Genomic DNA, 25489 nt, shown 5'->3' on the forward strand with positions numbered 1-25489 from the left:
CCCCCACCCCAGCCACAGCGAGGCGGATTATGTAACTGGGTGTGCGGCGAGTTGGGGGGGGGGGCGGGGGCGCGGGGCGGGGCGCTCACGGCTATTCCGGGCGCCGCTATTTTTAGCCCCATTGATGAGGCTGCGTCGGCCGCCGCCGCCGGGATTCCGGAGACGTCAGTGGGCGCGCGTCACGGTCCCCGCCCGCCCACCGGGGGAGGCGCGCCCGGGGCCGGGAAGGCTGCGCTGGCGGCCGCGGGCTGCGGGGGCGGGGGGCGCGGCCGCGGCCGGAACTGCGGGGCGGGGGGCTTCCCGGGGTGGGGGGCGCGGAGCCGCGGCCGCGTGGCTGCAGGAGCTCGCAGCGGCGGCGGCGGAACTGGTAGGGGGCCCCGCGCGGCGCCCGCGACCCCCCGGCCTCCAGGCATGGGCGCCCCTGCGCCTTGCGGTGCGGAGCAGCTACCCGCTGGCCGGTGCGCGACCCCGGAAGGCGGGGGTGCAGAGGCGAGCAGAGCTCGACCGGCCAGGTGAGGGGGCCCGGGTGGGGAGCGGTGAGGGGGTCTCCGGGAGCTGCCCGGGGAGAATGGGGTCTCCGCCTATGCGGTGGAGTGGCCTGGGAGCCACGCTGGGAGTCCTGCTGGGGATCGTGGGAGTGTGGGGCGGGGAGGGACTGGATTCCCTGCGGAACCTGCTGACCCAGACTCAGCCCCCCCCCCACCCCCACCCCGAGTGCGGCGGCCAACGCTTTTTCTCCCTGGCCCGCCAAGGGTGGGGTTTGGCCCGTGAGGGGCGCTGGAGATGGCCGGGCCGGAGAAATTCCTTCCAATCCCCCCCCCCTCCCCGCCCCCGGCTGCGGGGAATGGGTTCCAGGAGTTCGGGAGGGGAGGGACCGGGACCAGAAATGCCCGGGGCGGCCCCTTTGTGGGACCGAGTGAAGAAATCGAGGCCGGAGAGGGTCTCCTCGAGTCAGGCGCCAGGACCTGGGATTAGAAGTGGCGCAGAAGTGGCATTTACAATGGCTTACGGTGGAGGCTTCATTTGGTTGGGGGGCTAGAGTTCTGGGCATGCCGGGGGGAAAAGGAAGACTGGGCAGAGGTAGGTGGCTAAGCAACCGTTGTGCCCAAAGGGTGCCGATCGATTAGGGGGCAGATAACAGCCCGGGCAGGGCCTCCAGTGGCGGCTACAGCAGTGGTCCGACACTCACTTCAAGTGAATGTTTAGATCAGCGAGGGATGGAGACTTAAAAGGGGAGCCGGCTGACTGGAAAGCCCTAGGGCCCAGGGGAATGACAAGTGCACAGCAAGATAAAATCAAGATTCGGAATGATGGCAGCCAGGCTGAAGGATGGCCCAAGACTGACAAGATGAACAGGACTGATTATAAATGTTGGGGCCTGTGCTGGAGTGAAAAAAATGAGCTCAGGGGTTCAGGCCTAGCACCTGGCTCCGAGGCCCAGCAACCCAGGGCCGGGAGCTTCTCACTTGCTTTCCGATGTTGGCTGCCAAACTGCTTTGTGCAATCTAAGGCCTCTACCCACCAGAGGAATCCCAAGGCGGGAAGACGGATGCCTGGCCCTGGGCTCGCTGGTTGCACTCCCTGGATTCTTTCTAATCCCAGTTTTGCCACTTCCTAGCTGTGTGACCTTTGGCAAGTTACTTGACATTTCTGTGCCTTAGTTTCTCCACTGGTAAAACGTTCCCTACAATAATCTCCTCCTCGTAGTGAGGAGGCTGAAGTGAGAAAATGCATGTAAAAGGCTTAGTGATATATCTAGCACATGGTGTTCGGTAAATATTGTCTGCCATTGTTCTTGTTGATAATGAGCAATGTGCCCATTTCTGGGTGGGGACTTGGCCAATGCACCGCTTGGTGTGTCAGCCGTGTCCTGGGGGCAAGGAGGAGTTTAGTTAGCAGACTGAAATACTTGATAGGAAGGAGGAGAAGGAGGTTTTGGATGGGCCCGGGCAGAGCTGGGATCCAGGGCTGGGGCTCTTGGAGTCCAGGTTGTAGCTCAGCATTGGGAAGAGCCCTCAGACTTTGGATCCGCCCTCAAGTGGAAAGGACAGTTCCTTAGCGACAGTGTTCTCCTCACCTCCTTCCAAGCTAGCTGGCCCATTCTCCCAGCCCAGCTCTGGTGCAGGCCTGTGTGAGTCCTTTTCTCCTGCATTCCACAAATACTTACCGAGTACCTACTAGTGCTGAGCTCTGTTTTGGAGACTGCAGACTGCGGCGATCGAGACAGACACGTGAACAGATGAACAGCATTAGCCCTATGGTGATAATACGAACAGGTTAATGCGGTGGGGGTGGGGGTGGAGGCTCTCCAAGGAGATGGAATGGGACTGGAAACCTGACTGGTGACAAGGGGCAGACATACCGGGGCGGTGACTTTCCTGGAAGAGGAGGCAGCCAGTGCAAAGGCCCTGATGGGGGAAAGAAAGCCCAGGTGCTTAGAGCACAGCAAGGAGGGGGAGCAAGGGCTGGGTCCTGCGGTGTGGCCTGATGCTCCCACTCCCTTAAGGGGACATCCCTCTCTTCTCCACACCTGCCCAGTCCTATGGCATACTCAGAGGTTTGCCCTCTGCTCTGTGTTGAGTGTAATGGACTTTGATCTGTTCCCCCAGAGGAACCTCCTGGGGTCCAGAGGTGTTGGTTTGCTCCTTCTTGGACCTTCTGTGGCTCGTGGCTCACTGCCTGATTTTAAGCCTGATTTTGCTTTCAGTATGGGGTTGGAAGCCCTCCAGATTTCTAGACTGCCCCCCTCTCTTTCCCGCAGCCTGGTCTCCATTACCCGCAGGAACATGGGAGTTCTAGTAGCTCTGTAAGAGGAGAATCTGAGTACCATGGTCCAGAGTAGCTCCTTTTAGCCCGTGGACCCTGGGGCAGAGGTCAGGAAGGCCAGGAAGCCCATTGCCCACCCTCTGGGCCCTCCTCCTCCTTACTCCCTCCACCTCCCATCATGGAGACATTTACTTCCTTTCTCCCAGACCTCATCTTGGCCTGAAGCACCTGGTCCTATTCTCACTCTGGGACTCAGCTGAGAGAGGAGAAAGCTGAATTAGGGCGGAAAAAGAAGTGGGGTCTGGGGTACCCTGGTTGAAGGAGGGTTTGGCACCAGTGAGGGGGAAGGCGAGAGCTTAAAGAGGCTGGAAGGGTGGTACTCACAGTTGGCTCTGGAAGTGGAGGCCAGGTGCCCAGAAGTGGCTTGGAGTAGGAAGCAGAGTCTGGGGCTGGCTTTGATTCGTCCTCGTTTGATTTTTCCCAACAGTGATAGCACATACATGTGTATACGTATCCAGCATTGTTCTATGTCCTGTACACGTATGAACTCATTTTAAGCTCCGTGATAGCCTTGTGGTTGTTAATATCAGAGACAACTACGGAGTGTCGTTCTCACAGTTGAAGAACAGGAGGCACAGAGAGGTTATGTAACCTGCCCAAGATCATAAGTGATAGAGCCATGATTTGAACACAGGCATCTGGGATCTGGCATCTGGGCCCTTAACCTCTTTGCTCCAGGCTGGGCCTTCCTGTCTGGGGACTGGAGTGCCTTCACAGAATATTTCCTGGGAGTCCCCACTGCTCTGGTTGGAAGGCTGGCTGCCTGGAGATGGAGTGATGGAGCCCCTGCCCTGTGGGGTTGTCTGAGGCTTTGGGGGCCAAGTTGGAGCCCCTTAAGGAGAGAGAGGTTATTTTACTCTATCCTCACAATAGCTCTCTTTTCTCTGCCTACGAAGTGCCCTTTTGTGCACATCAGGGCTGAGTGCTGGACTAAAGCCACCCCCCACCCCAATCCAGGAGTGAGGCATGAGGCTGAGGGGTTGGGTGCTGGCATGTGTCCCCATGGTCCTGAGATGTCCCACACAATGTCAGCTGTTCCTGGTCACACCTCACATCCCCAAGAGCTGTTTGCCTAGGGTGTGTGCCCCCAGGTTCTGATGCCCAGCCCAGGAAAATCCTTGGGCTGGCTTGTCAGCTCTCACGGCCCGGGTCCTGCCTCTATTCCCACTCCTGTGATTCCTGGCTGTGCTGCCTCCAGGGAGTGTCCCTGCTGGCTGGTTATTCCTCACTCACACGGGCTCTCCCTCCGTAGGCTTCCACCATGGACAGAGGCCAGCCCTGGCCCCTCTCAGGCATCCCAGCTCCGCCTGCCAGGCCCTGAAGGCACAAGGGATGGTTGAGTGTTGTCTGAGGTCTGTTGGTTCATCCAGATTGGTAAGTGCTCTACTGTGTCCTTTGTACACCCCTGGGGCCTTCAAGCAGGTGAGGTTGGGGGACAGAGGTGGGTGTGGAGCTGCCCTAAGTGGATGTGGTTTGGGGGATGGAGGGGGAAGCCCTGCAGAGGTGGCGGGTGAGGTTCTGCTCTGCTTGGGGAGATCTGATTTCTTCGGTGATGGGGGCAATGTGGGGGTGGGGAAGGGGGAAGCCTAGCTTTCTCAGCAGGATAGGCTTCGGGGCTCTGGGCCTGGGGGGCATGGGCTGGTGTGGGAGGAGAGGGGCAGGGATGTGGGTAGATGGCCGCCGTTGCCAAGGCAACACGTTCTGGTTCCAGGAAGCTGATGGGGTGGGATTGGCCAGCTCAAGGCCAGGCTAGGAGCATGGGGTTGGGGGGTGGGGCAGGCATGGGGGATGGGAAGCTGGCTTGTTTCTAGGGCATGCACACTGGAATGCACAAAGGGAAGCCTGGGATCATCTCCCCCACAAAAGGGGATGACCACATCCTTCCTACTATGGCAGGCCTGTATGGCAGGCCTGTGGGGTCTGGTATGGGAAGGTGCTTCTATGAATGGGGAATATCTCACTGGCAAAGGGCAAGGACAGGCCCTCCGCTATTCACACAGCATCCCCAAGGGGGAAAATCTCAGACTTGTGGCCATGGCCAGAGGGATTCTAGGCCATCTAGTTCACCTCCTCCCCTTATGGATAAAGAAACGGAGTCACGGAGGCGAGAAGCGACTTTTCAAGATCCTATAGTGAGGGCATATAGAGCCAAACTTAGAATCAAGGTCTCCTGGAGTCTGGGCGAGCCCAGAGGTCTGGTTGGCTGGTGGAGGACCTACTTCCCTTGTCTGAGGACACTTCTGGAGAAGGTACAAGCAGATCCAGGGGTGAAGAATGGAGTGTGGGAATGAAATTTCCACCAGGCCTTTCCCTGGGGATCTCAGATACTAGGATGGGGCCAAGGGCACCATGGGCCTGGTTACCATGTTTACTTGGGAGAGCTGAAATTCAGCCTGGCACCCTGGCCAGGGATCTGTGATGCCCTTCTTCCTTCCCCAGAACAGGGGGCTATCTCCAGGCCACAGCCCCCTTCAGGCCTTGAGGGATCCCTGGATGAAGTAGGAGCTGGTTTCATATCTCCCCCAACCCCCCAAACACTGTTGCCTCATGTGGAGTTGGTGTTCAGGGCACAGGGAGTCCCACAGAGGTGGCTGCGACAGGGGAGGAGGAGGTGTCCGGCCTGAGCCTGGGTGGAAGGAGGGGAAGCCCTAGGAAGCAGGGCCTCCTGTTCCAGAGGCTGAGCTGGGTGTGCACCTGGCCGTCTACTGGCCGCAGGCTCTGTGCCACCAACCTTGGGCTGGGGGCAGGGAGAGGAATTACTGTAAGTGGGAGAGGCAGGTGTCCCTGGTCAGCCAGGGATCTGGACCGGGGAGGCACGTGAGTGATGATGACAGCAGCGGGCCAGATGGCTTCCCCCAACCCGGCCCCCACCTCTACCATCAGCTCAGACTGCCTCCTGAGCGCCTGGCCTTCCCGTGGGTACAGAGCGGCCCCCATGGGCAGAATTCCTCGTGTTCACCTTGTCGTCGGGGTGATGGTGGTGACTGGGTGGTGACTGGGTGGAACCCCCATGCCTTATACAATGCCAGGGCCACCCTGAGGGGCTGCCAGCCGGGGCCCCATGAGTGCTAGAGCCGCTGGTCTTGTGACGTGGGCACCTGTCTGCCAGGCCCGGGCATGGGCCCAGGGTCACGCTCACGCCGGGGCTCCCGTCAGCTGACTATTTTGGGCTCTTGCTGACCTGGGCCAAAGTCAGGCTTCAGCCAAGAGGGCCCCGAGGCAGCTCCCTCTGTCCCCAGAGGCCGGCTCTGGTTTCGGCTATATAAACAGAGGAGGACAAGCTGGCTTGGAGACAGCTCCACGTCCTAAGTCCGCTCAGCTGGTGCATAGCCTTGGCCGGGCAGGCCGGGCTGACTGGGCAGTCCCGTCTCTTCCCGCAGGGCTCCCTGAGGCCGCCAGGAAGAGCCCCTAACCAACCCCAGGATTCTCGCCTGGTGCAGTTGTCCAGGACCTCTGAGAGTCTAAGCAGGTCGTGAAGAGATAGCTGGTGAGTCGTAGGGATGGGGAAACTGAGGCACGGGAGCTGGGCTGTTTGGGTCTCTTTCCATTGTGATGATCTACACTGTGGTTTCTTCGGCCCTGAGAGGAGGGGTGTGAAGGAGGAAGCAAGGGTGGCAGGCCTTCCCGAGGAGTAAGAGTAAAGCTTGACCTGAGTTGGATGGTGGTGGGAGCTGTACTTGGGAGCACGCTGTGACCCGGCACTGGGAGGTGTGGAAATAGACAGGTGCTGCTTCTGTCTCTCTCCTTCCTTGGAGACTTCCAGCACGATCTCAGTCCTCCTCTTCTGTTGACCCAGCCTGGGTGAGGCACTGGTCTGCTCGGGCTGGGGAGGGACGCTGGAATGAGCTAGGTGTCCATCGGGGAGCCTCGGCATCGGTCCCTGAGTAGGGTCCCCACCTCCCTGCCACAACTGGTTGGGACGGGGTGGGGGGCTCGGCCTCCCTGAGCCCTCAGCCCCTGCCCCGCTCTCCTTTCTTGGCCTCCCAGCTGGTCTTGGTGCCTGCGAAGCACGGCTGGAACGAGGTCTGGCAACTGCACCAACCATCTTGCCACAAACACGCTCCCCGGGCCCCGGGCCAGGGGCTGCAGCCTGGCCTGGAAGAAGTGGCAGCTCCTTACGTGGGAGGCTCTTGGGCCTTCCTTCTCAGTTCTCAAAAAAAAAAAAAAAAAAAAAGAACCCCCCCCCCCCCCTCCTTTCTGAACGTGAGTCTCTAAATGAATCCAGAGCCTGCGACTAAAAATACTTTAACAATAGGAAAATGCATCAGTCTTTCCGGCTGGGGCTCGTTATCAGAGGGTTTTTATTTTGGAATTTGAAATTTTGCCCAAGGAGGCTGGGTGGAGACCTTGGGCAGGGGCACGAGAATTTGGTGGGTGGTGGTGATGTTCTGCAAGTTGGTGGGAGCCCCTCCAAGGGTGGAGGAGAGGAGCTGGCCAGGAGCTGAGCAGACTGAGGGGCACGGAAGGAGGCTTGGGGAGGGCGCAGATGAGGCGTGGGCCGACCTTTCCCGAAGGCACTCCACGATCTTGTCTGCGTTTTTCCAGCACTGTCTGGCTCTTCTTCCCAAAGTCTGATCTTCTTTTTTTGTGCTGTATGTTAATTCCTCCTAGCCTGAGAAGGAGGTGAGGGTCGAGAAGTCACTGGACTAAAGATAGCCTCTGTGGAGAGAGGCCTGACCTCCTTAACTCACAAGCTTCCCTCCAGAGTATTAGTTGAGCACTTGCTGCATGCAGAGTCTGAAATCTTCCCGGTGCTAGGTGGAGCCCCATCTCTGGGCACATTCTCATTTCCTTTCACTCAGCCGTGGAGGGGGAGAGGTGTGGATGGGGTTACTGTTCTCTAATTCTTGAAGAAGGGGGTGCTGGCTCCCCAGTCCAGCTGAAGACCCTTATATCTCCTTTCCCTGCCGGCCCCCCACCCCAGGATCCTACTGCAGGTCCCTAGAGTCTAGGCCCTCAGACAGTGCTCCATTTCACTGTTGTGCTTCTCCCTTCCCCTAATGAACTGAGTTCTCACGGCCCCAGAGCGTGATGTTGTCTACACTGGGCAGATGAGGAACACTCTTGGAGAGGGCGAGGGACTGGCCCCAGGTGAGACACCAGGCTTGCTGGCTCCTGGTCACAGATGCCTCTGAGAGTCCCTCCACCTTTTGTCCCTGCTGGGGGCTGGGGTGAGAGGTGGCAGACCTTGGCTTACCTGCTCACATCCTTGCGGGCTCTGTTCAGAGGTAACAACATGCGTGGTGTGGCAGGGCCTGGGTAAGGGCCGGGAGACCAGATGCCAGGGCCTCACCCTGCACCCCCCAGTTCCCAGAAGCCCCCTGGGGCAGCAGGCACTGCTTCTGTGACCACGGCACAAATCCCCCTACCCATTGCCAAGGCAGGAAAAGGAAGTGGCTAGGTCAGGGCTGGCAGTAGGTCCTGGGGCTGAGGAGGGGAAGCTCTCGTGGCCACTTCTCAGCGAGAGGAGGCAAAGCTCACTCCCTCTGCCCACCACTCGGGAAGGGTGTGGAGGTATGTGGGTGGTGATGGTCTTGAAGAAAGTAGGGCAAGCTCCTGCCCTCTGCTGGGGGGTGGGGAGGGGTGGCGCAGCCCAAGGCTGGGGGTGGGGGGCAGTGTGGGAAAGGGGCTGTATACTTCTACTTTTTCCATCCCTGTTTACCCAAACTGACACCAACCTTCCTGGCCGATGAACGATGGTGGACATCGGCTGCCCGTTTGGGGACTGTTACTATTAAAGATGCATGAAGGCTACCCCCTGCCAAGGTCAGGGAGACAGGGCCTTCCCCTCATGTTCACACACAGGTGAAGGAGGGGGTGAGTCAGCACATAAGTCCCCAGGCCCCATAAGATTTGACTAGGAGGGGCCAGGGCCTAGTGAGTGTTTCAGAAAACCTGCTGGGTGGACAGAAAACACACTGTGTGAAGATCCCTTTCTAATGCTAGACATTGTAACCTCTTCTTTTTTTTTTTTTTAATTTTTTTTCAATGTTTTTTATTTATTTTTGGGACAGAGAGAGACAGAGCATGAACGGGGGAGGGGCAGAGAGAGAGGGAGACACAGAATCGGAAACAGGCTCCAGGCTCCGAGCCATCAGCCCAGAGCCTGACGCGGGGCTCGAACTCCCGGACCGCGAGATCGTGACCTGGCTGAAGTCGGACGCTTAACCGACTGCACCACCCAGGCGCCCCAACCTCTTCTAACTGTAGCAGTGCCCTGAGTAGTCGGTAGAACCAATATATAATGAGAAGTAGCCACTGCTTCTCTGATTTCATTAACACACACTTGAATGAACGTGTACTCGGTAAATTGCATCGGCATCTGTGTCCCTGTGAATAAATAAGTCTTTCCCATTTAGGGGTGGTTATTTAAAAAAAAAATTTTTTTTTTACATTTATTTATTTTTGAGAGAGAGAGAGACAGAGAGAGAGACAGAGCATGAGTAGGGGAGGGGCAGAGAGAGAAGGAGACACAGAATCCGAAGCGCAGAGCCCGACGCAGGGCTCGAACCCACAAACCGCGAGATCATGACCTGAGCCGAAGTCGGACGCTCAACCGACTGAGTAGGGGTGGTTATTTTTTTTTTTAATTTTTTTAATATTTATTTATTTTTGAGACAGGGGGAGACAGAGTGCTAGTGGGGGAGGGACAGAGAGAGAGAGGGAGACACAGAATCTGAAACAGACTCCAGGCTCTGAGCTGTCAGCACAGAGCCTGATGCGGGGCTTGAACCCACAAACCGTGAGATCATGACCTGGGCCAAAGTCAGACGCTTAACCGACTGAGCCACACAGGTGCCCCGGGGTGGTTATTTTTTAAAATAAACTTTTTGTTTTTCAAAACGTACATGCAGAAAAGTGCACAAATCATGGGTGTGAAACCTTGAGAGTATGTAGTTTGATGACTTTTCCACAGCAAACAGACCTGTGTGATTGTTGTGAGATTGGGAGCCGGACTTCATCCAGTCCCACCAAAGACACCCCCCCCCTGCCCATAGGAACTGCTATTTTCACTTTACAGGCTGTGTGTGTGTGTGTGCACCTGGTTCTGTGGTGTACTTAGAACAATCAAGGTCCAAAGCCACAGTCTTCTCAGTTCAGAGTCAAAGGCGGTGGGTCCAGCCCCAAACTGGGAGTTCCTGGACTTGCATTTGAGTCTTGCCCCCCCAACTTCCATTTCCTCATTTATAAAATTTGGGTCACAATTCTAAACCTGGACGGTTCAGTGGAGGGTTTAGTGGAGGAATCCACGTGAAGTGCCGTGGACCGAGGTCTGACCCTTGGTTGGTACTCCCCATGACTCCCTCGACCTATGAGAAGGTGCTTAGCATTAAGAGTCAGGCAGGGGGAGGGCAATGGCCAGAAGTCTTGGGGGACGAGCAGGATCAGAGCAGAAGGGAGGAAGAGGGGCACTATGCCCACTGAGTGGTGGGAAGTTTAGCCCGAGGTCCTTTATGGGAGCAGTGGAGAGTGGTGGTGGTGGGTAATGAGGGCAGATTGGTGGGCTGAGCCAGGCCATGCTGTGGGAGCCCCGTGAGGACTGTTGTCTCATTCCCAACATGACCTCTTCTCTCCCTGCGCTTCCTGTGTTGTTATCGTGGTCCTGCTTTACCTTCTGGCCCTCGCCTGTAGTTTTGGATATCTCTCCCGTCATTACCTCCTTCATCGTTACCCCTCCCCCTCCCACCCCACCCCTTCTCCCATAAGGGGCTGCTCACTCTGACCTTGCTCTTGGGGACTGGATTTGGGGATCCCTTGGGAGCCTGGGACCAGCTTATGCTCTAGGCCTCCCAAAGTCTGCATGAAGTATGCCTTTCCCCAGAGTTCCACCTTAGATTCTACCCTCCTCAGAGCCCCAGGATACCCTCCTTGGAGGGCCTCTGGCCAGCAGGGATGAGGTCTGGGGTCCCCAAGCCCCTCTTCCCTCTCCCCTGTGCCTTAAGCTTGATGCTCCACATGGGTGCCTGAATGGGTGGCCCTGGCTGTGTTCCCACAGAGGGACTCTGCCTTTTTCTCCTTATTTACTTACTTTCAGTGCGTAGTAGATTCAGACCCCCTGGCATCCTTGCCTGCACATGCGTAGCCAAATGGCGGCTGCGGTTGTCTTCCCCTCCATTATTGGGACCCCGGGGAAGTGGGGCCTGGGCTGCAGGCACACATCTGGAGGCTAAATGATGAGATTTGGAGATGTAGTCCAGGGCCTGGGGCAGCTCCTCACCACACTCAATTCCCTAAGGCTCCTGGGTGGACTGATCCCTACCCCCCCCAGGGTAGAGATGGGTCTGTATTGCGTTTCACAAATGGAAAGTGGTGGGGAGGACAGGGAGGTGCCAGGGCTCAAGGCTGGCTCAGCTTGCAGAGGACTGGTAAGGCTGGGCTTGAGCACAGATTGGTCAAGCTGCAGCTAATACACCTGTTTAGGTGAACAGTGACTTGGCTAATCATCTTTTGCTAACATTAAAATTGTTTTTTTTAATTTTTTTTAACGTTTACTTATTATTGAGAGACAGAGACAGAGCACGAGCATGGGAGAGGCAGAGAGAGGGAGACACAGAACCTGAAGCAGACTCCAGGCTCTGAGCTGTTAGCACAGAACCCGATGTGGGGCTCAGACTCACAAACCACGAGATCATGACCTGAGCCAAAACCAGTCGCTCAACTGACTGAGCTTCCCAGGTGCCCCAAATTGTTTTTAGTTTTTGAGGAAGGCCCTGTTGGGGTGGAGGGAGGCATTCCAGGTTGGGGTGACAGGCTAGGTGGCAAGCCAGCCCTTGATGTGCCTGGGACTGGCTTCACCAACCCAAACTTGCCGTGCACTTCTGAGCAAGGTGCAGCTCCTCTGGGAACTCTTGGGTCCTAATCTGTAAAATGGGAGGATGTGAATTATATTAGCAGTTTTAAAGCCCCCCCCCCCACCTTTTTCCTGTGGAATCTCTTTTTTCCAAGCAAATCCTATGCAAGAGCCCAACGCAAAGGAACACAAAACTTTGGCTTGAGGTGGGATGGGGATCTTGTATGGGCCCCCTTGCATTACTCTACCCATGCTTCACCTTCACCCGGGTGGCCTTGAAGGGTCTCCGGAAGATGGTTTGGGGAAAACCAGAGCTCTCTGAAGACTGGTCCACATTGAGATTATATGCTGAGGTGGGGGAGCTACGGCAGGTTGTGACCGGATCACTGAATGAGATCCGTGTTGCATGAAGACTACTCCACTGGTGAGCAGGAGGATTTGGGAAGAGGAGAGAAGCTGGTTAAGGGGCGGTTTCCTTATTGGGTGTGGGCAAGGAGAAGCAGAGGTCACTGGCCTCACTCAGCTGGTCTGCTGTCTTCCTGCACCAGTGAGGCTGGGCTGCGTGTGGTTGGAGTAGAAACAGGGGATCCAAGAGATGTCCCAAAATAGAATTTCAAGAAAAAATGAGAAGTTGCATGTGGGGCATCAGGAGCAGAGATGGGGTGGTGGGCCCGGAGTACAGCGACGACGAGCTCCTTGTGCAACGGGTAAAGTTTGAAATGCTGGCAGGACCTTTGAGTGGGCAGAAGTGGGGGCAGGGGACAAGGGCGTGGGAAATCCGAGATGGGAGGTGAGGAACAGGAAGTGGCTCAAGGGTAGGGGAAGTGCTGTAGGATGACCAGATGAGGTGAGAGTTGGGCTGCCCCAGCAGGCTAAGGCTAAGGCGCAGTGAAAGTGTTAGCAGAAACCCTTCAAACTGATTTACAGGGGAGAAGGGGGCTGGCTGGCTGGCTGGCTGGGACCCAAGTGTTGGTGGGGGCATTTCTCCTCCTTGTAAACGTTAGGCCTACTTCCCCCTCTCTCTGACCTAGCAGGTGCAGGCCTCCCCAGGTCTGGGGTAGAATGGGGGTGGAAGGGTGACAGCCAGACCAGAGAAGTCTCCGGTGGCTGCAGCGTGGTCTGTGTCCAGATACAGCCCTGGCAGTCCCTTCCTGCTCCGTGGGGCAGGTCAGAGCTGCTCTCTCCACAGGTGCTGGAGGTGAGGTGGGAGTCATGGACAGGGGAGGTCGTGGAAAAATCCCCTAGAGATGCTATCAGAGGTCCCGGGTTCCACCCCAGTGTGTCACCACCTCGCCGTGTGACCTTGAGCAAGTGCCATTATTTCTCTGAGCTTGTTTATTTATAAAATGGGGAAGAGTCGCCACAAATTTGACAAGATTTCTCAGGCTCCACCCGGTTCTGAAATTCGGTAATTTCCCAACTATAGTGCACCCACTCTGCAAGGGACTGGGAAGGGGACTGGTGAGAAATCAAGTTCAGCGTGTGGAGCGGAGCCTATCAGCCCATCTTGGGCCTGGCGAACCCCTGCCCTTGGAAGGTACTTTGCATGGGAGGGTAGGGGGCGGAAATAAGCGGTGGGCTCTGAAGTCCCTGGGCCAAACTCTCGGCCATCGACCCTGCTGGGGAAGACGGGTCAAGTGCACTTGGCTGTGCCTAGGGCTTCAGTGGGGGCGCAGGTTGCCCGGGGTGGGTTCCTTAGTTGTCTGCTCCAGCAGCCCAGTTGCGGCAGTGGGTGCCCACCCCCCCCCACCCTCCGCCTCAGGCGTCCAGGAAGGGCTGGGAGAGTGCAAAGGCGGAGCCGGGTGTGGAGGGAGCCGGAGGGAGCGGGCGCGGCCGTGGCTCCCCGGGGCAGCCAGAGGCTGAGGACAGCCTAGTCCGGGGAAGCCCTGCGGCTGAGGCTCTAGAGCGCCCCCTTCTCGGTCTCTGGCCCTCTGGGCCGGTTATTTCAGACCTGGGGGACCCGGGCCGGGTCCTGGGTCCGGCGGGGGGAGCCTCGGGAGTCCGCGAGCAGCTATTTTTAGCCGGCCCGGCGGGCGCGAGGGGGCTATTTATAGATCAAACAATCCGCGCTCCCTGCGTCAATGGAACCCCGCGTGCGTCACGCGCGCAGACATTCCAGGCCCCCTCTCGCCCCGCCCCCTCGGGCTCCCCGTCCCGCGCCTCCCCCTGGCCGCCTCCCGCCGGAACCGCGCCGCCCCCCGCGCCCTTGTATGGCCATAGCTCGCCGGGCCGCGTGCGTCAGTGGCGCCCCCGCCCCTCTCCGTGCGTCACGGAGCACTTAAGAGGAGGGTCGGGCCGGGCCGGGGAGCCCCAGTGGCAGAGACTGCGGAACTTGGGGGAGTGTGCAGGACCGCGGGAGCGCACGAGGGACCAGACTGCGACTCGGGGTGCCGGTCCCGGGCAGGGGGAGCAGGAGCCAGCCGGGTAGGTGCCCCCGCGAGGAGCGTGCATCTCAGCAGCGCTCTCTGCTTTGGTTATTAGGGGTGTTGCATGAAGGAGATGGGCGTACGCGCGGGCAGAAAGGATGTTGTAGGGTCAGCATGCAGGAGGGCGGGTGTAGGGTGCAACTCTGACGTGGGAGGGGGCCGGTTGGAATGGGATGAGGACCCGGGTCGGACTTCAGTCTGCTGGGCCGGGGGGGGGGGGGGGGGGGAGTGTCCGTGCAAGGTGGAAGGTGGAAACCGCAGGGGGTAGAGTCGGGGCCAGGAGTGGGGACTTGTTTAGTAGGAGGCTGGCTGTAGTTCAGCCTCCAGGGTGTCCAAGTGGCAAAGTGCGCCCTGGACTGGGGTGCTGATGGAGTCTCAGTACAGTAGAGGAAAAGATACGCAGACCTTTAACTGCTGGGATCCATCCAACTCCTGTCAGGATTGGATTTCTAAAAGGGTCTTCTTCCTCCCCGCTTGTTCGCCTCCTTCCCTATTCCCTTAGTTGTTTTCTTAACACTGTAGAGGCCATGGCTTAGTTTGCCAGGGTCCCCAGCCCGAAGTTGCTGCCTGAACTGTGTCAGGAGACTTCTGGATTGCTGAAGGAAATGGCCAGGATTGGTGGCTGAACTGCGGAGGGGTACTGCTTGTGTTGGACTAAACGAGTCTTCCTAGGGGCAGGATCTCTGGAAGTACAGGGAAGATTGTTTTAGCTGTAGCTTGGAGCGTGTGTGTGTGTGTGTGTGTGTGTGTGTGTGTGTGTGTGTGTGTGAGAGAGAGAGAGAGAGAGAGAGAGAGAGCTCGGGGGTGGGGGGGTGGGGTGGGGGGGAGATGTGGAAACATTGGTCCTTGGGGATCCTGTGTGGGAGTTGCTAACGTTGGAATCTCTGGTGTGGTACCTGAAGGATATCCCCCCTACTCACCGTCCTAGCCTCACATGCTGATCACATCTGTACCCCCCTCCCCCAGTCCCTGTTGGATCATACAGGTAGGGTGCAGCCTGTAGCTTGTTCAGCATAACAGGTGCAAACCACATTGTTGCCAGGACCTGCCTGAAGCCGGATTCTCCCTGCTCCCTCCTTCAACCCCGCCTCTTCCTCCTCCCTGTGGGACTGCTTCCCCGCCTCCCCCCTGAGGCTAGATGTAGGTCCATATCTGGTGTAGTTAAGTACCTGCACAAAGAGGGGGGGGTTATAGGTTGGTGGGGGTTGATCCGGATGTGGGACGTCCAGGTGGAGAAACAGGATTTGAATAAGGCTGGAACGCCCAGCCCCGTGTGGCTGCCACCCTAAACCCATCCCTACCTAGACCGTCCTAGTGCAGGGAGACGTGGACACCCTTATATCCTGCAGGTGCTATATGTGCATGTGGATGCGCACCGCTGGGTGGGCGGTGCCAGAGCTCCAAGGGGCTTCGGTGCCAGGGCTGGCTGTGGGAGTGACAGGCCAGGGGTGGAGCTGCCCTGTCCAGGGCCCATGGAGGTGGGGGGAAAGGCTATAACCAGAGGACCCCCTGGGCTCTTGGCCAGGAAGTGGTGCCAGCCTTTGCCCCCCTCACTGTTTTCTTGATTGTGGCCCTCTCTGTTCCAGTTTGCTTTCGTACCCACCCTAACTGGGTGGGCCGGAGCTGTGCAGACCCCAGGCATGGATGTGGGGTGGCAAACTGCCCCAGAGCCTTCTCTGTGTTAGTCTGCAAACTTACAGATTCCCCCTACATGGTGCCATCTCTGCTCCTTCAGGCTTCTCAGGAGTGAGGGTGTAGCCCTCTTTGCCTGAGCTCCTGGGTTCGTCAGGGCATAGACATCCCTTAGTTGAGGGACTCAGGCAAGGATGGACTGTCTTCCATCTGCCCGCCGACAGCCTCCTTCTCTTCCTTGTAAAGCCACCTCAAGTCTGCTGGGCTCCGAGTGTTCTCTTATAAAAATAACAAGGGGAAATGCTTTGGGGATAGCAGAAAAATTCTTCTTAGGGACTGTCCCTTCTCCTGGAAGTCCAGGGGGGCTGTTCTCTCCTCCCTCCTATCCCCACTGGGCCTCCCGCTAGCATTTGGCCTTTAAAGGTCTGGAGCCCGGTTACTTGATCCCCCGGGGAGTGGGGAACTGGGTGAAGAGGTCTGGGCTCCCTTCCTTTATGCTTTTGAGAGCATCCCAGGCAGCGCAGAGCGGGCGCCCATCCCCAGATGGCAGGACTGGGGTGCGCGTGGGAGCTGCAGCCTTTGTTCAATGTGTAGGGTGGGGGCAGGGATGGGGGACAGGCTCATGGCTGCTCAGGCCTCTTTCTTAGGCAGCTGGGCCTTCATTCCTAGCTCCTCTTCCATTTTGAGGATGTCCTTCCCAGGCACTGTGCGGGGAGGAGGAGAGGGGGTTTTGCAAAGGCTGGGCCATGCCTGGGAATATTCCCAGAAGTGCCAGGTTAGGGAAACAACATCTCTGCACCCAGAGAATGGGCTAAGTAAGGCTTTGCCTGTCTGCCTCTCCTCCCCACCCTTCTCCCAGCCCCCACCCATGCCTTACCCGATGCGGGAGGGCAGGGGGCTGGAGGAACACAGCCTCCCCCTGTTCCAGCAGAGAAATGCTGGCTGGGTGCCTTCCCTAGGGTTCCCAGGCTGCCTGGGGTGTGGCTGGCTTTCCAACTGAGCCCACTCTTGCTGGGCCACTGCCCGGGGACTTTGTGACATGGGGGTTGAGATGGTACTCCAGCCGGGGACCAGGATTCCTGGGTTCTGTGGTGGCCCATGGTGCCAGCGCCTCAGTGTCCTGTTTCTGGCCGGGATTCCTGCCACCTGGCTGCTTAGAGACGTACACTTATTTAGAGGTCAGCCTTCAGACTTCCTTCACTGACTCTCACCTCCTCAATCTTGGTCTCCCCCCACTTCAGAGATGCCCTGTATCCAAGCCCAATATGGGACACCAGCACCGAGCCCAGGATCCCGTGACCACCTGGCAAGCGACCCCCTGACCCCCGAGCTCAGCAAGCCCACCATGGACCTGGCCAGCCCTGAGGCAGCCCCCACTGCCCCCACTGCCCTGCCTAGCTTCAGCACCTTCATGGATGGCTACACAGGAGAGTTTGACACCTTCCTCTACCAGCTGCCGGGAACAGCCCAGCCATGTTCCTCGGCCTCCTCTTCGGCCTCCTCCACATCCTCATCCTCGGCCACCTCCCCTGCCTCTGCTTCTTTCAAGTTTGAGGACTTCCAGGTGTACGGCTGCTATCCTGGCCCGTTGAGCGCCCCCCTGGATGAGACCCTGTCCTCCAGTGGCTCCGACTACTATGGCAGCCCCTGCTCAGCACCGTCACCGTCCACGCCCAGCTTCCAGCCGCCCCAGCTGTCTCCCTGGGACGGCTCATTCGGCCCCTTCTCACCCAGCCAGACGTATGAAGGCCTGCGGGCATGGACAGAGCAGCTGCCCAAGGCTTCTGGGCACCCCCAGCCACCGGCCTTCTTTTCCTTCAGCCCCCCCGCCGGCCCCAGCCCCAGCCTTGTCCAAAGCCCTTTGAAGCTATTCCCCACACAGGCCCCCTGCCAGCTGGGGGAGAGAGAGAGTTATTCCATGTCGGCGGCTTTCCCAGGCCTGGCGCCCACTTCTCCACACCTGGATGGCCCAGGGATGCTGGATGTACCTGTGCCCTCTGCCAAGGCCCGGAGCGGGGCTCCAGGTGGAAGCGAGGGCCGCTGTGCCGTGTGTGGGGACAATGCTTCGTGCCAGCATTATGGTGTCCGCACCTGCGAGGGCTGCAAGGGCTTCTTCAAGGTACTGGGCTGCCCCTGGGTGCAGCTTTTTATGGGAAGTGGGCGAGGCTGGTCTCTCTTCCCAGTAGGCTCTGTGCGGTAGCCTCCCTGGGGTTCTCTTCCCAACCCATTCTGCCCTTCAGGAGGGGGTCTGATCTGCAGGTGGGCCGCCCTCCTGGGGACCCACAGATGGCCGGGGGCTGGGACCTTCGTGCACCATTGGGGCTGCCTGCGGAGGGGTGAAGGGACGGTGAGATATGGGCGAGGGTGCAGGCTGCAGGGGTGCCCCCAGGAGGGCATGTACTAATGGCCAGCCTCTGGTTTCCTCTGCCTGTCCTCTCCCAACTCAAGGTCTTAGTGGGACGGGGGCCCCAGGCACTCATGTTCCTGGCGTGAGATAAAAGGATCTGGGAAGAGGGCTTGATGCTTGAGGGCTGGGGGCGGACTGGGGAACAGGCTGTGTGTTTGTCCCAGCTCTGGGTGCCTGCTCAGCTTCCCGTCCCCACCCCCCATCCCTCCTCCACTCTCTCTTGTCTGCCCCAGGGAGGCACATTTACATGTACAGGTACCTGGGCTACCTGGGAGCCCCAAACCCCTGGCCCCTAATCTTGTGTCCTGGGGGGGGGGTCTCCCTCCTTAGGCAAAAACCTCTCCCAGTGTCCCCAAGATTTTCTTCCTCTCCCCCCCCCCACCCCCCCTGCCATCTCTCCCTCCCCTGCCACCCAAATGTTAGAAAAATAGCTGTGAACAGAGAGTGCTTTTGTCTGTGATGGCAGCAGGATCTGGACGGTCCCCTCCCCTGGTCTCCCCCCCCCCCCTTCACCCCGCCCGGCTCTGACAGCCTGTTCCGTGTTGCCCCCCCATCCAGCGCACAGTGCAGAAAAACGCCAAGTACATCTGCCTGGCTAACAAGGACTGCCCTGTGGACAAGAGGCGGCGAAACCGCTGCCAGTTCTGCCGCTTCCAGAAGTGCCTGGCCGTAGGCATGGTGAAGGAAGGTGGGTGGCTGGGATGGGCTTGTGGGAGAGAGAGGCAGGCCTGAGTGGGGTGGGGCAGACAGAGTGTCCCCAGACATCTGTCCTGGTGGGCCCCCACAGATGGCTTATCTCCACTGCCCCTCGGGGCCACCTGCCTGGCTCATGGAGGGGTGCTCTCTGTAGGGTCTCAGGGGCTCTAACTCCTTAGACTCCAGGGTACTTCCCAGCATGACATGCACAGCTTGGGCTGAGAGTCCCTTCCCTGGACCCCTTCCTCCCTTCCTCAGCCCTCCCCGTTTCTCTGCAGTTGTCCGGACAGACAGCCTGAAGGGACGGCGGGGGCGGCTCCCTTCAAAGCCCAAGCAGCCCCCAGATGCCTCTCCTGCCAATCTCCTCACCTCCCTGGTCAGGGCGCACCTGGACTCGGGGCCCAGCACGGCCAAACTGGATTACTCCAAGGTGAGCCCCGCCCACTCCACATTCAGTGGCTTTGTGAACACCGCATAAGGCCCCTCCCCAGTTGGACGTACTGAAAAAAGAGGAGCCCCTTTTGGGCTGACCAGATGGAAAAATGTACCCCCTCGGGTGGGTGGCCAATTAGAAAAAAATGTGCTCCGTCCAGCAGCCTCAGCCCTGGGTTAACATGGGAGGATTGGCGAGTAGGACCACGGGCAGAATCGCAGTTCCTCCCTCGCCCCCGGGATCTGGCCGTCATCCGAGTGCGTGACATGGCCGTGTGTGGTTGTGGCCCCAGTGCGGGGCCCTTCGTGGGGTGCTGACCCCACCGGACCACCCTCAGTTCCAGGAGCTGGTGCTGCCCCACTTTGGGAAGGAAGATGCTGGGGATGTGCAGCAGTTCTATGACCTGCTTTCGAGTTCCCTGGAGGTTATCCGCAAGTGGGCCGAGAAGATCCCCGGCTTTGCTGAGCTGTCCCCTGGCGACCAGGACCTGCTGCTGGAGTCAGCCTTCCTGGAACTCTTCATCCTCCGCCTGGCCTACCGGTGAGTTGCCGTTGCCCCCTCAGCTCCTTCTCTGCTGCCCTGTCCTCAAGCGCCCCCTGACCAACGTCTGCGTCCCTGCCCACCAGGTCCAAGCCTGCCGAGGGGAAACTCATCTTCTGCTCAGGCCTGGTGCTGCACCGGCTCCAGTGCGCCCCTGGCTTTGGCGACTGGATCGACAGCATCCTGGCCTTCTCTCGGTCCCTGCACGGCTTGGTGGTCGACGTCCCTGCCTTCGCCTGCCTCTCTGCACTCGTCCTCATCACGGGTGAGCGGCCAGCGGGGAGCTGGGGTGGGCTTGAGGGCCTGGCCCTGGGTGGGCTGGCATCTGGCACTTGGTGGGCCCCCACCTGGTGAAGTGAGGGGACCTAGATGCAGAGAGGGGCAAGCATTTGCTCAGAGTGACCCAGCTGGTGGGCGGCAGAGCCGGGGTTCGGGCCCCGCTGTGCCCGAGGCAGAGCCCAAGGCAGTCTGTGAACTAATCCCATACAACCCAAGATGCAGACTTGTGTAGGTCATCGTGTATGGCCTAGGGTTCTGGTTTGTTTTTAAAATCTTCCTGAATGATGTCACGTGCAGGAAGGCACGCAAATGACATACTTTCACGCACCAAGCACACTCACGTAAACGTTACCTAGATCAGGAAGCAGACGTGGTCACTACCCAAGGGGTCTTGGGTCCCCTGTGGTCATCTGCTCCCCTGAGGGTAACTGCTACCCTGGTTTCTATCAGCATAGATTAAGTGTGCTTGTTGTCTACTTTGTGTGAGTATGGTTATTCGGGATGGATGTTTTGGAGTTAAATGTGGAGGTCTTCAGATCTCTTTTCTTACTTTTTAAAGCACCAGTCTGCCCCCATCCCCCTTTGCGCTTAAATTTCACAGGGCCCAGCCATATAGGACAGAATCCAAGGCACTTTGGGCTGAAGGGGTGGTGGTTTTGAAACCAGCTTTCCCTGGAGGTGGCCTCTAAAACGTAGTGCTCAATTCCAGGGCTTCTTGGAACCGTCTGGGGGGGAGGGGGGGGCGGCAAAAAAAGCTACTAGCCTCGTCTGAAAATCCGGTTAGGGTTTTATTTCATTTTTGTGACCTTGGGCAAGTCATCTAACCTCTCTGGGCCTCAGTTTGTCATTTGGAAGATGAGGATAATGAGTATTCCTGAGGCTACCACTAGACTTCCAGTGGGGCTCGCGCGTGAACTTGCTTTTGCAAGGTGCCAGCAGAGTGTGGAGGATGGTCAGTGGTGACAGGTCTAGAGCAGGGGGCAAGTGGGGGAGGCTGGGGCTCGGGGCAGGGCTCTGCGCCTTGGATGGACAGCTAATCCCTAAGCCTTCGCCTTCCTCGCAGACCGGCACGGGCTGCAGGAGCCCCGGCGGGTGGAGGAACTTCAGAACCGCATTGCCAGCTGCCTGAAGGAGCACGTCTCGGCCGTGGCGGGCGAGCCCCAGCCAGCCAGCTGCCTGTCACGCCTGCTGGGCAAGCTGCCCGAGCTTCGGACCCTGTGCACCCAGGGCCTGCAACGCATCTTCTACCTCAAGCTGGAGGACCTGGTGCCCCCTCCACCCATCGTCGACAAGATCTTTATGGACACGCTGCCCTTCTGACCCCAGCCCAGGAACACGCGTGCACTGTGCGTGCACCCTCCTACGCCACCCCACGTGCCTTTAGCCCACGGACCCTCGGACCCTCGGAGCACCCCCACCCTGGCCTGGCCTTGAGCTGCAGACTGGCCGGCCTCCCCACTCACTCTGGGTGGTTGGCAGGGAGCTGACGCCCTGGGGGAGGGGGATGCACTCACGGGGGTGACCCCTACTATTTGTCTTACCCCCCAGCCCAGCCCCGGCCTTCATGTTTTTGTAAGATAAACCGTTTTTAACACACACCGCTGTGCTGTAAATAAGCCGAATGCTGCTGTAAATACAGGAAGGAAGAGGCTGCGTTGGGAGAGGGGGGTCGGGAGGGAGCGGCGGCCCCCACCAGCCTGGGCGAGCCCTTTCCCGCCTCCTTGCACCTGCTCTCTCTCCTCGCCCTCTTTTCCACATGTACAGAAACTTACTCTAGGAAGAAGACAAATGACAGATTCTGACATTTATATTTGTGTATTTTCCTGGATTTATAGTATGTGACTTTTCTGATTAATATATTTAATATATTGAATAAAAAATAGACATGTAGCTGAAACTGGGGCCCCGTCTGTCTCTCTGACGTCCTCCCCGACACCACACGTGCCCTGTAGTTACTTAAGAGACAGAAGTGACTGGATAAATCTCGGTCATTATCCACCTGAGCTAACAGGCCTCAGTTTACTCTTTTGTAAGACACAGATAATGATGGCACCTGCTTCTTGGGATGGTGACACAAAGCACTCGGACTGGTTTGGGAGGTGTGGAAAGCCTGTGATGAGCCCATGTGGAGGGGGCCTGTGGTGGAGTCTGACTGGCTGAGGGGAGGGAGCACGGCTCTGGCTGTCAGTTCCTCACCCGGGGCGTGGTCTCTGATTTGGCTTCTATGTGTGTAAAACAGGATGAGGGGCAGAGCCAACCTCATGTTGCTGCTGGGGCTACAGGAGCGTGGGTGGGGGGCTGGGTACAGGGCAGCCTGGGATGCCGTTAGCTGTTGTGAGTACAAGATGTTGTTTTCCCTCTGTGTTTTTGACATTTCTCCGACCCAGCCTAGTGCCCTAGCAAGAAGATCCAGGTTGCCGGTGGCCCTTGCCCTCTTGGTAAGAAGAGGGTTCCTATCTGTGCCCAAGTGCCCCTGTGAGGTCCTCCCAACTCCCAAGTTCATCAGTTGCTTAGAGCTGGCCTAAAATGAAGATTCCTAGGAGCTTTTTTTTTTAAGTTTTTAAAATGTGCATTTATTTATTTTTGAGAGAGCCCAAGCAGGGGAGAGGCAGAGAAAGAGAGGGAGACACAGAATCTGAAGCAGGCTCCAGGCTCCGAGCCATCAGCACAAAGCCTGACTCAGGGCCTGAACTCACAAACCATGAGATCATGACCTGAGCCGAAGTTGGTCGCCTGACTGAGCCACCCAGGGGCTCCCAGATTCCTAGGATCTATGTCATAAATTCAGATTTGGTGAGGGGTAGGGCCCACAAATCTACACTTTCACTAAGCAGCCACAGTGCTTGTGATGCAAGTGGTCTCAGGGCCACTTTTTTGAGAAACATGAACCTAGATCAACCCCAACCTGAGGCCCAAGGTTGCTGGCAGCGTCTAGCCCCCTTCACTGAGTTCAGTCTAGCTGCGTTGATTCCTTCTCGAGGACTTGGCAAGAGACCTGAAAGCAATGCCCCTTACACCTGTTTCTCACAACACTTGCCCCAGGACTCTTGACTCTCCACCTTTGGGGCCCCTGGCTGGATAGAAGTCATACAAAATAGGGCTTTTCTTCCAAAGCTAGAATCAGGTGCCTTTCCCAGTGCTCTAGCCATAGCCTGCAGGTTCCCCAAGAAGCCTTCAACCACATGCTCTCACTTGGGATCCAGGAAGACAGTCTAACCCCAGGCCTTCTGAAGAGTCCACATGTGGTTGGGGTGGGGAGCCCTTGGCTCTGTGCATGGTGACCACCACCTCCAACAGTGGGTGGACTTCTGGAAGCATGTGTTCCTAGTGCCCCGCGCCCGAGTCCCTGAGTGAGCCTTTGTTAAAGCACAGCACTTCACAAGGTGCGGGGTGGGGGTTCAGTTTCAGTGAGGAGATCTGATTTTATTTTTAGCCCTGCCTCCAACTCCATGCTGCTCTCTGAAAAGCCCCTCTTCCTCCCTGAGCCTTGGTTTTCCCGTTTGCCCAGTGGGAAGGTGGGTCGGGCAGTACTCTGGTTGGGAGCAGAGCTTGCTGGGAAATCTCCCACCAGTTGTGGGACTGAACTGACTCTTCTCCCTTTGGGTCACTCTCTTCTATATCCCTGACTTTAGCAAAGATAGATGTGGAGCACAAGGCAGGCCCTGGGAAGAAGGCAAAAGGGCCACTTAGGTGCTTGAACACCGGCAGGGGTTGGGCAGGGGGCAGGCAATGGAGAATCTTGGTCTGTATAGATATCTAAGCCCCAAAGTGAAAATAGCTGCCCCGTACAATGTTCCATCACCCACTAAGTTCTTTTCATATGATATTTGTTATTTCTAGCCCTCACTACCACCCTATGAGGGCAGCAAAGTTCTACAGAGCAAGGAGCCTGGAACCGGACTGCCTGGCTTTAAATCTTGGCTCCAGCTCTTCCTAGCTGTAGAATTTTGGATAAGTTACTTAACCTTTCTGTGCCTTAGTACCTTCAGCTATAAAGAGAGAAGTAATTGTATCTATTTCATAAAGTTACTATAACGATCACAGGAAAGCATGCATGCAAAGTGTTTCCAACAGTGCCTGGTGTGAAGCAAACACCCAAGAAATGATAGCTGCTGCTTTTACAAAAGAGGAGGAAAGGAAATGACTTTGCCAAGGTCACTTGGCTTCGAAGTGGCTGAGCAGGGTGTGTCTAACTACCTAACCGCTAACCCGCTAGGTCTCCCTGCCCAGGGCCTTGTAAATGAAAAGAAACTCCATCAGAGACGGTGGCTTCTTTCCAGCGCTCGGGGATTGGGGTGCACGGTGGGAGGCTGATTTCTCCAGCCCCGCCCTGCCCCACCCTGCCCCGCCCAAGGGCTGGAGCCTGGAGGCAGGCCCTTCCTTTCCACTGAGCAACTGGAAGAACTGGCCTCCGAGTCTTGCTAGGGGCTGGGAGGGCAAACAAGGGGGCATTGAGCCTGGTGGGGCCTCACAATGGCTGCTCTGTCCCAGCTAGCCGGGGGCTGGGCCCATTTCCGACGGGGACAATAGTCAAAAGGCAGTGACGCTGGCAGGGCCTGGAATCCCAGGCGGGATTTTCCGAGGCCTCAAAGCCTGCCGTTTGTCCTCACATGGAGACCCAGGAAGCCTGCCTCCCTGTCTCCCCCCACCCCACCCACGCTGGGCCCTGTGCCCAGACGCCCTGGCCCCCTCCCCAGCCCTGAAGTGCCATTGTGACTGGGGTTGGGGTGGCTCTGAGGTCTAGGATCTGAGTGGGTGCTCTATACCCCAGAGTCTGTGCCTAACAACCCTCCTCTGGGGCCTGGAATGGAGGAAACTGCTTCATCCCTGGGCTCTGGTCACCAGGACTTGGTTACCAGGACTTGGTTACCACCTGGAGGGAGGTGGCAAAACATTGGCCTCAAGGAAGCTGAGAAGCTTCTGAAGGTCACGGGCAACCACCCTGTGCTCCAGGCGTATTGTGCCACATGGTCGGCTCCGAGTGTCCAGTGTGCCAAGCTGTGAGGTAGCTGTTGTGTGGCTGCGGAGGGGAGCCTGTGAGAGCCAATCAGAGGTGGGAGGCCGCATGTGGTGGCTGGACAGTCAGCAGGTTGTTAGTGATGTCTTTTCACAGACCTGAGGCAGCTGTGTTAGGCATGTCCCTCTGTACGAGCCAGGCCTAGGGATCCCCAGGGAGTTTTAGCTTAAATCTGAACTAGCCCCAGCCCCCACCAGAGTCTCTGATGCCAGTGGAGACCCCAGAACCACTGGGCCTCCTCAGAAGATAAGGCTAATGGGGTGAGCTTCTGTGACTCCACCTTCCAGCCCTGTCCAGGCCTGGCCTTCCTTGCAGCGTCCCCACCGCCCCCCTCCCCGGTCCTCCCGGGAGCAGCCAGAGCCCAGCCCCAAACCTCTGCCTTCACCCCTGCTCCAGGCTGGCCCCAGGTTAGGGGCTGTTTGGGTAAGGCCTAGGCTGGCCA

General features: G+C 57.9%; 1 protein-coding gene across 5 annotated transcripts; it reads left to right on the forward strand.

Annotated features, from left to right (window-relative positions):
- Positions 1–354: 354 nt before the first annotated feature.
- Positions 355–21927, forward strand: NR4A1 (nuclear receptor subfamily 4 group A member 1). Of its 5 annotated transcripts, XM_047867598.1 has the most exons (9): positions 355–512; positions 4079–4200; positions 6207–6313; positions 16917–17794; positions 18641–18770; positions 19057–19208; positions 19549–19751; positions 19838–20016; positions 21094–21927. In XM_047867598.1, exons 4-9 carry the CDS (start codon positions 16919–16921, stop codon positions 21348–21350), a joined length of 1797 nt encoding a protein of 598 aa, XP_047723554.1. In that variant the 5' UTR covers positions 355–512; positions 4079–4200; positions 6207–6313; positions 16917–16918; the 3' UTR covers positions 21351–21927. The 5 variants fall into 5 exon arrangements, with proteins under 5 accessions (XP_047723554.1, XP_047723555.1, XP_047723556.1 ...); XM_047867599.1 differs by lacking the exon at positions 6207–6313; XM_047867600.1 differs by lacking the exons at positions 355–512; positions 4079–4200 and having other exon boundaries at positions 6136–6313.
- The last annotated feature ends 3562 nt before the right edge of the window (positions 21928–25489 follow it).

The sequence above is a fragment of the Prionailurus viverrinus genome, chromosome B4 (genome assembly GCF_022837055.1).
Source record: "Prionailurus viverrinus isolate Anna chromosome B4, UM_Priviv_1.0, whole genome shotgun sequence".
Classification (NCBI taxonomy): Eukaryota; Metazoa; Chordata; class Mammalia; order Carnivora; family Felidae; genus Prionailurus; species Prionailurus viverrinus.

What these genes read in the sequence shown, in the direction of transcription:
- NR4A1 (XM_047867598.1), top strand. Translation starts at nt 16,919, where the DNA reads ATGCCCTGTATCCAAGCCCAATATGGGACACCAGCACCGAGCCCAGGA. An exon ending in GCTGCAAGGGCTTCTTCAAG is followed by an intron (nt 17,795 to 18,640) that starts GTACTGGGCTGC and finishes CCCCCCATCCAG; the next exon opens with CGCACAGTGCAGAAAAACGC. An exon ending in CGTAGGCATGGTGAAGGAAG is followed by an intron (nt 18,771 to 19,056) that starts GTGGGTGGCTGG and finishes GTTTCTCTGCAG; the next exon opens with TTGTCCGGACAGACAGCCTG.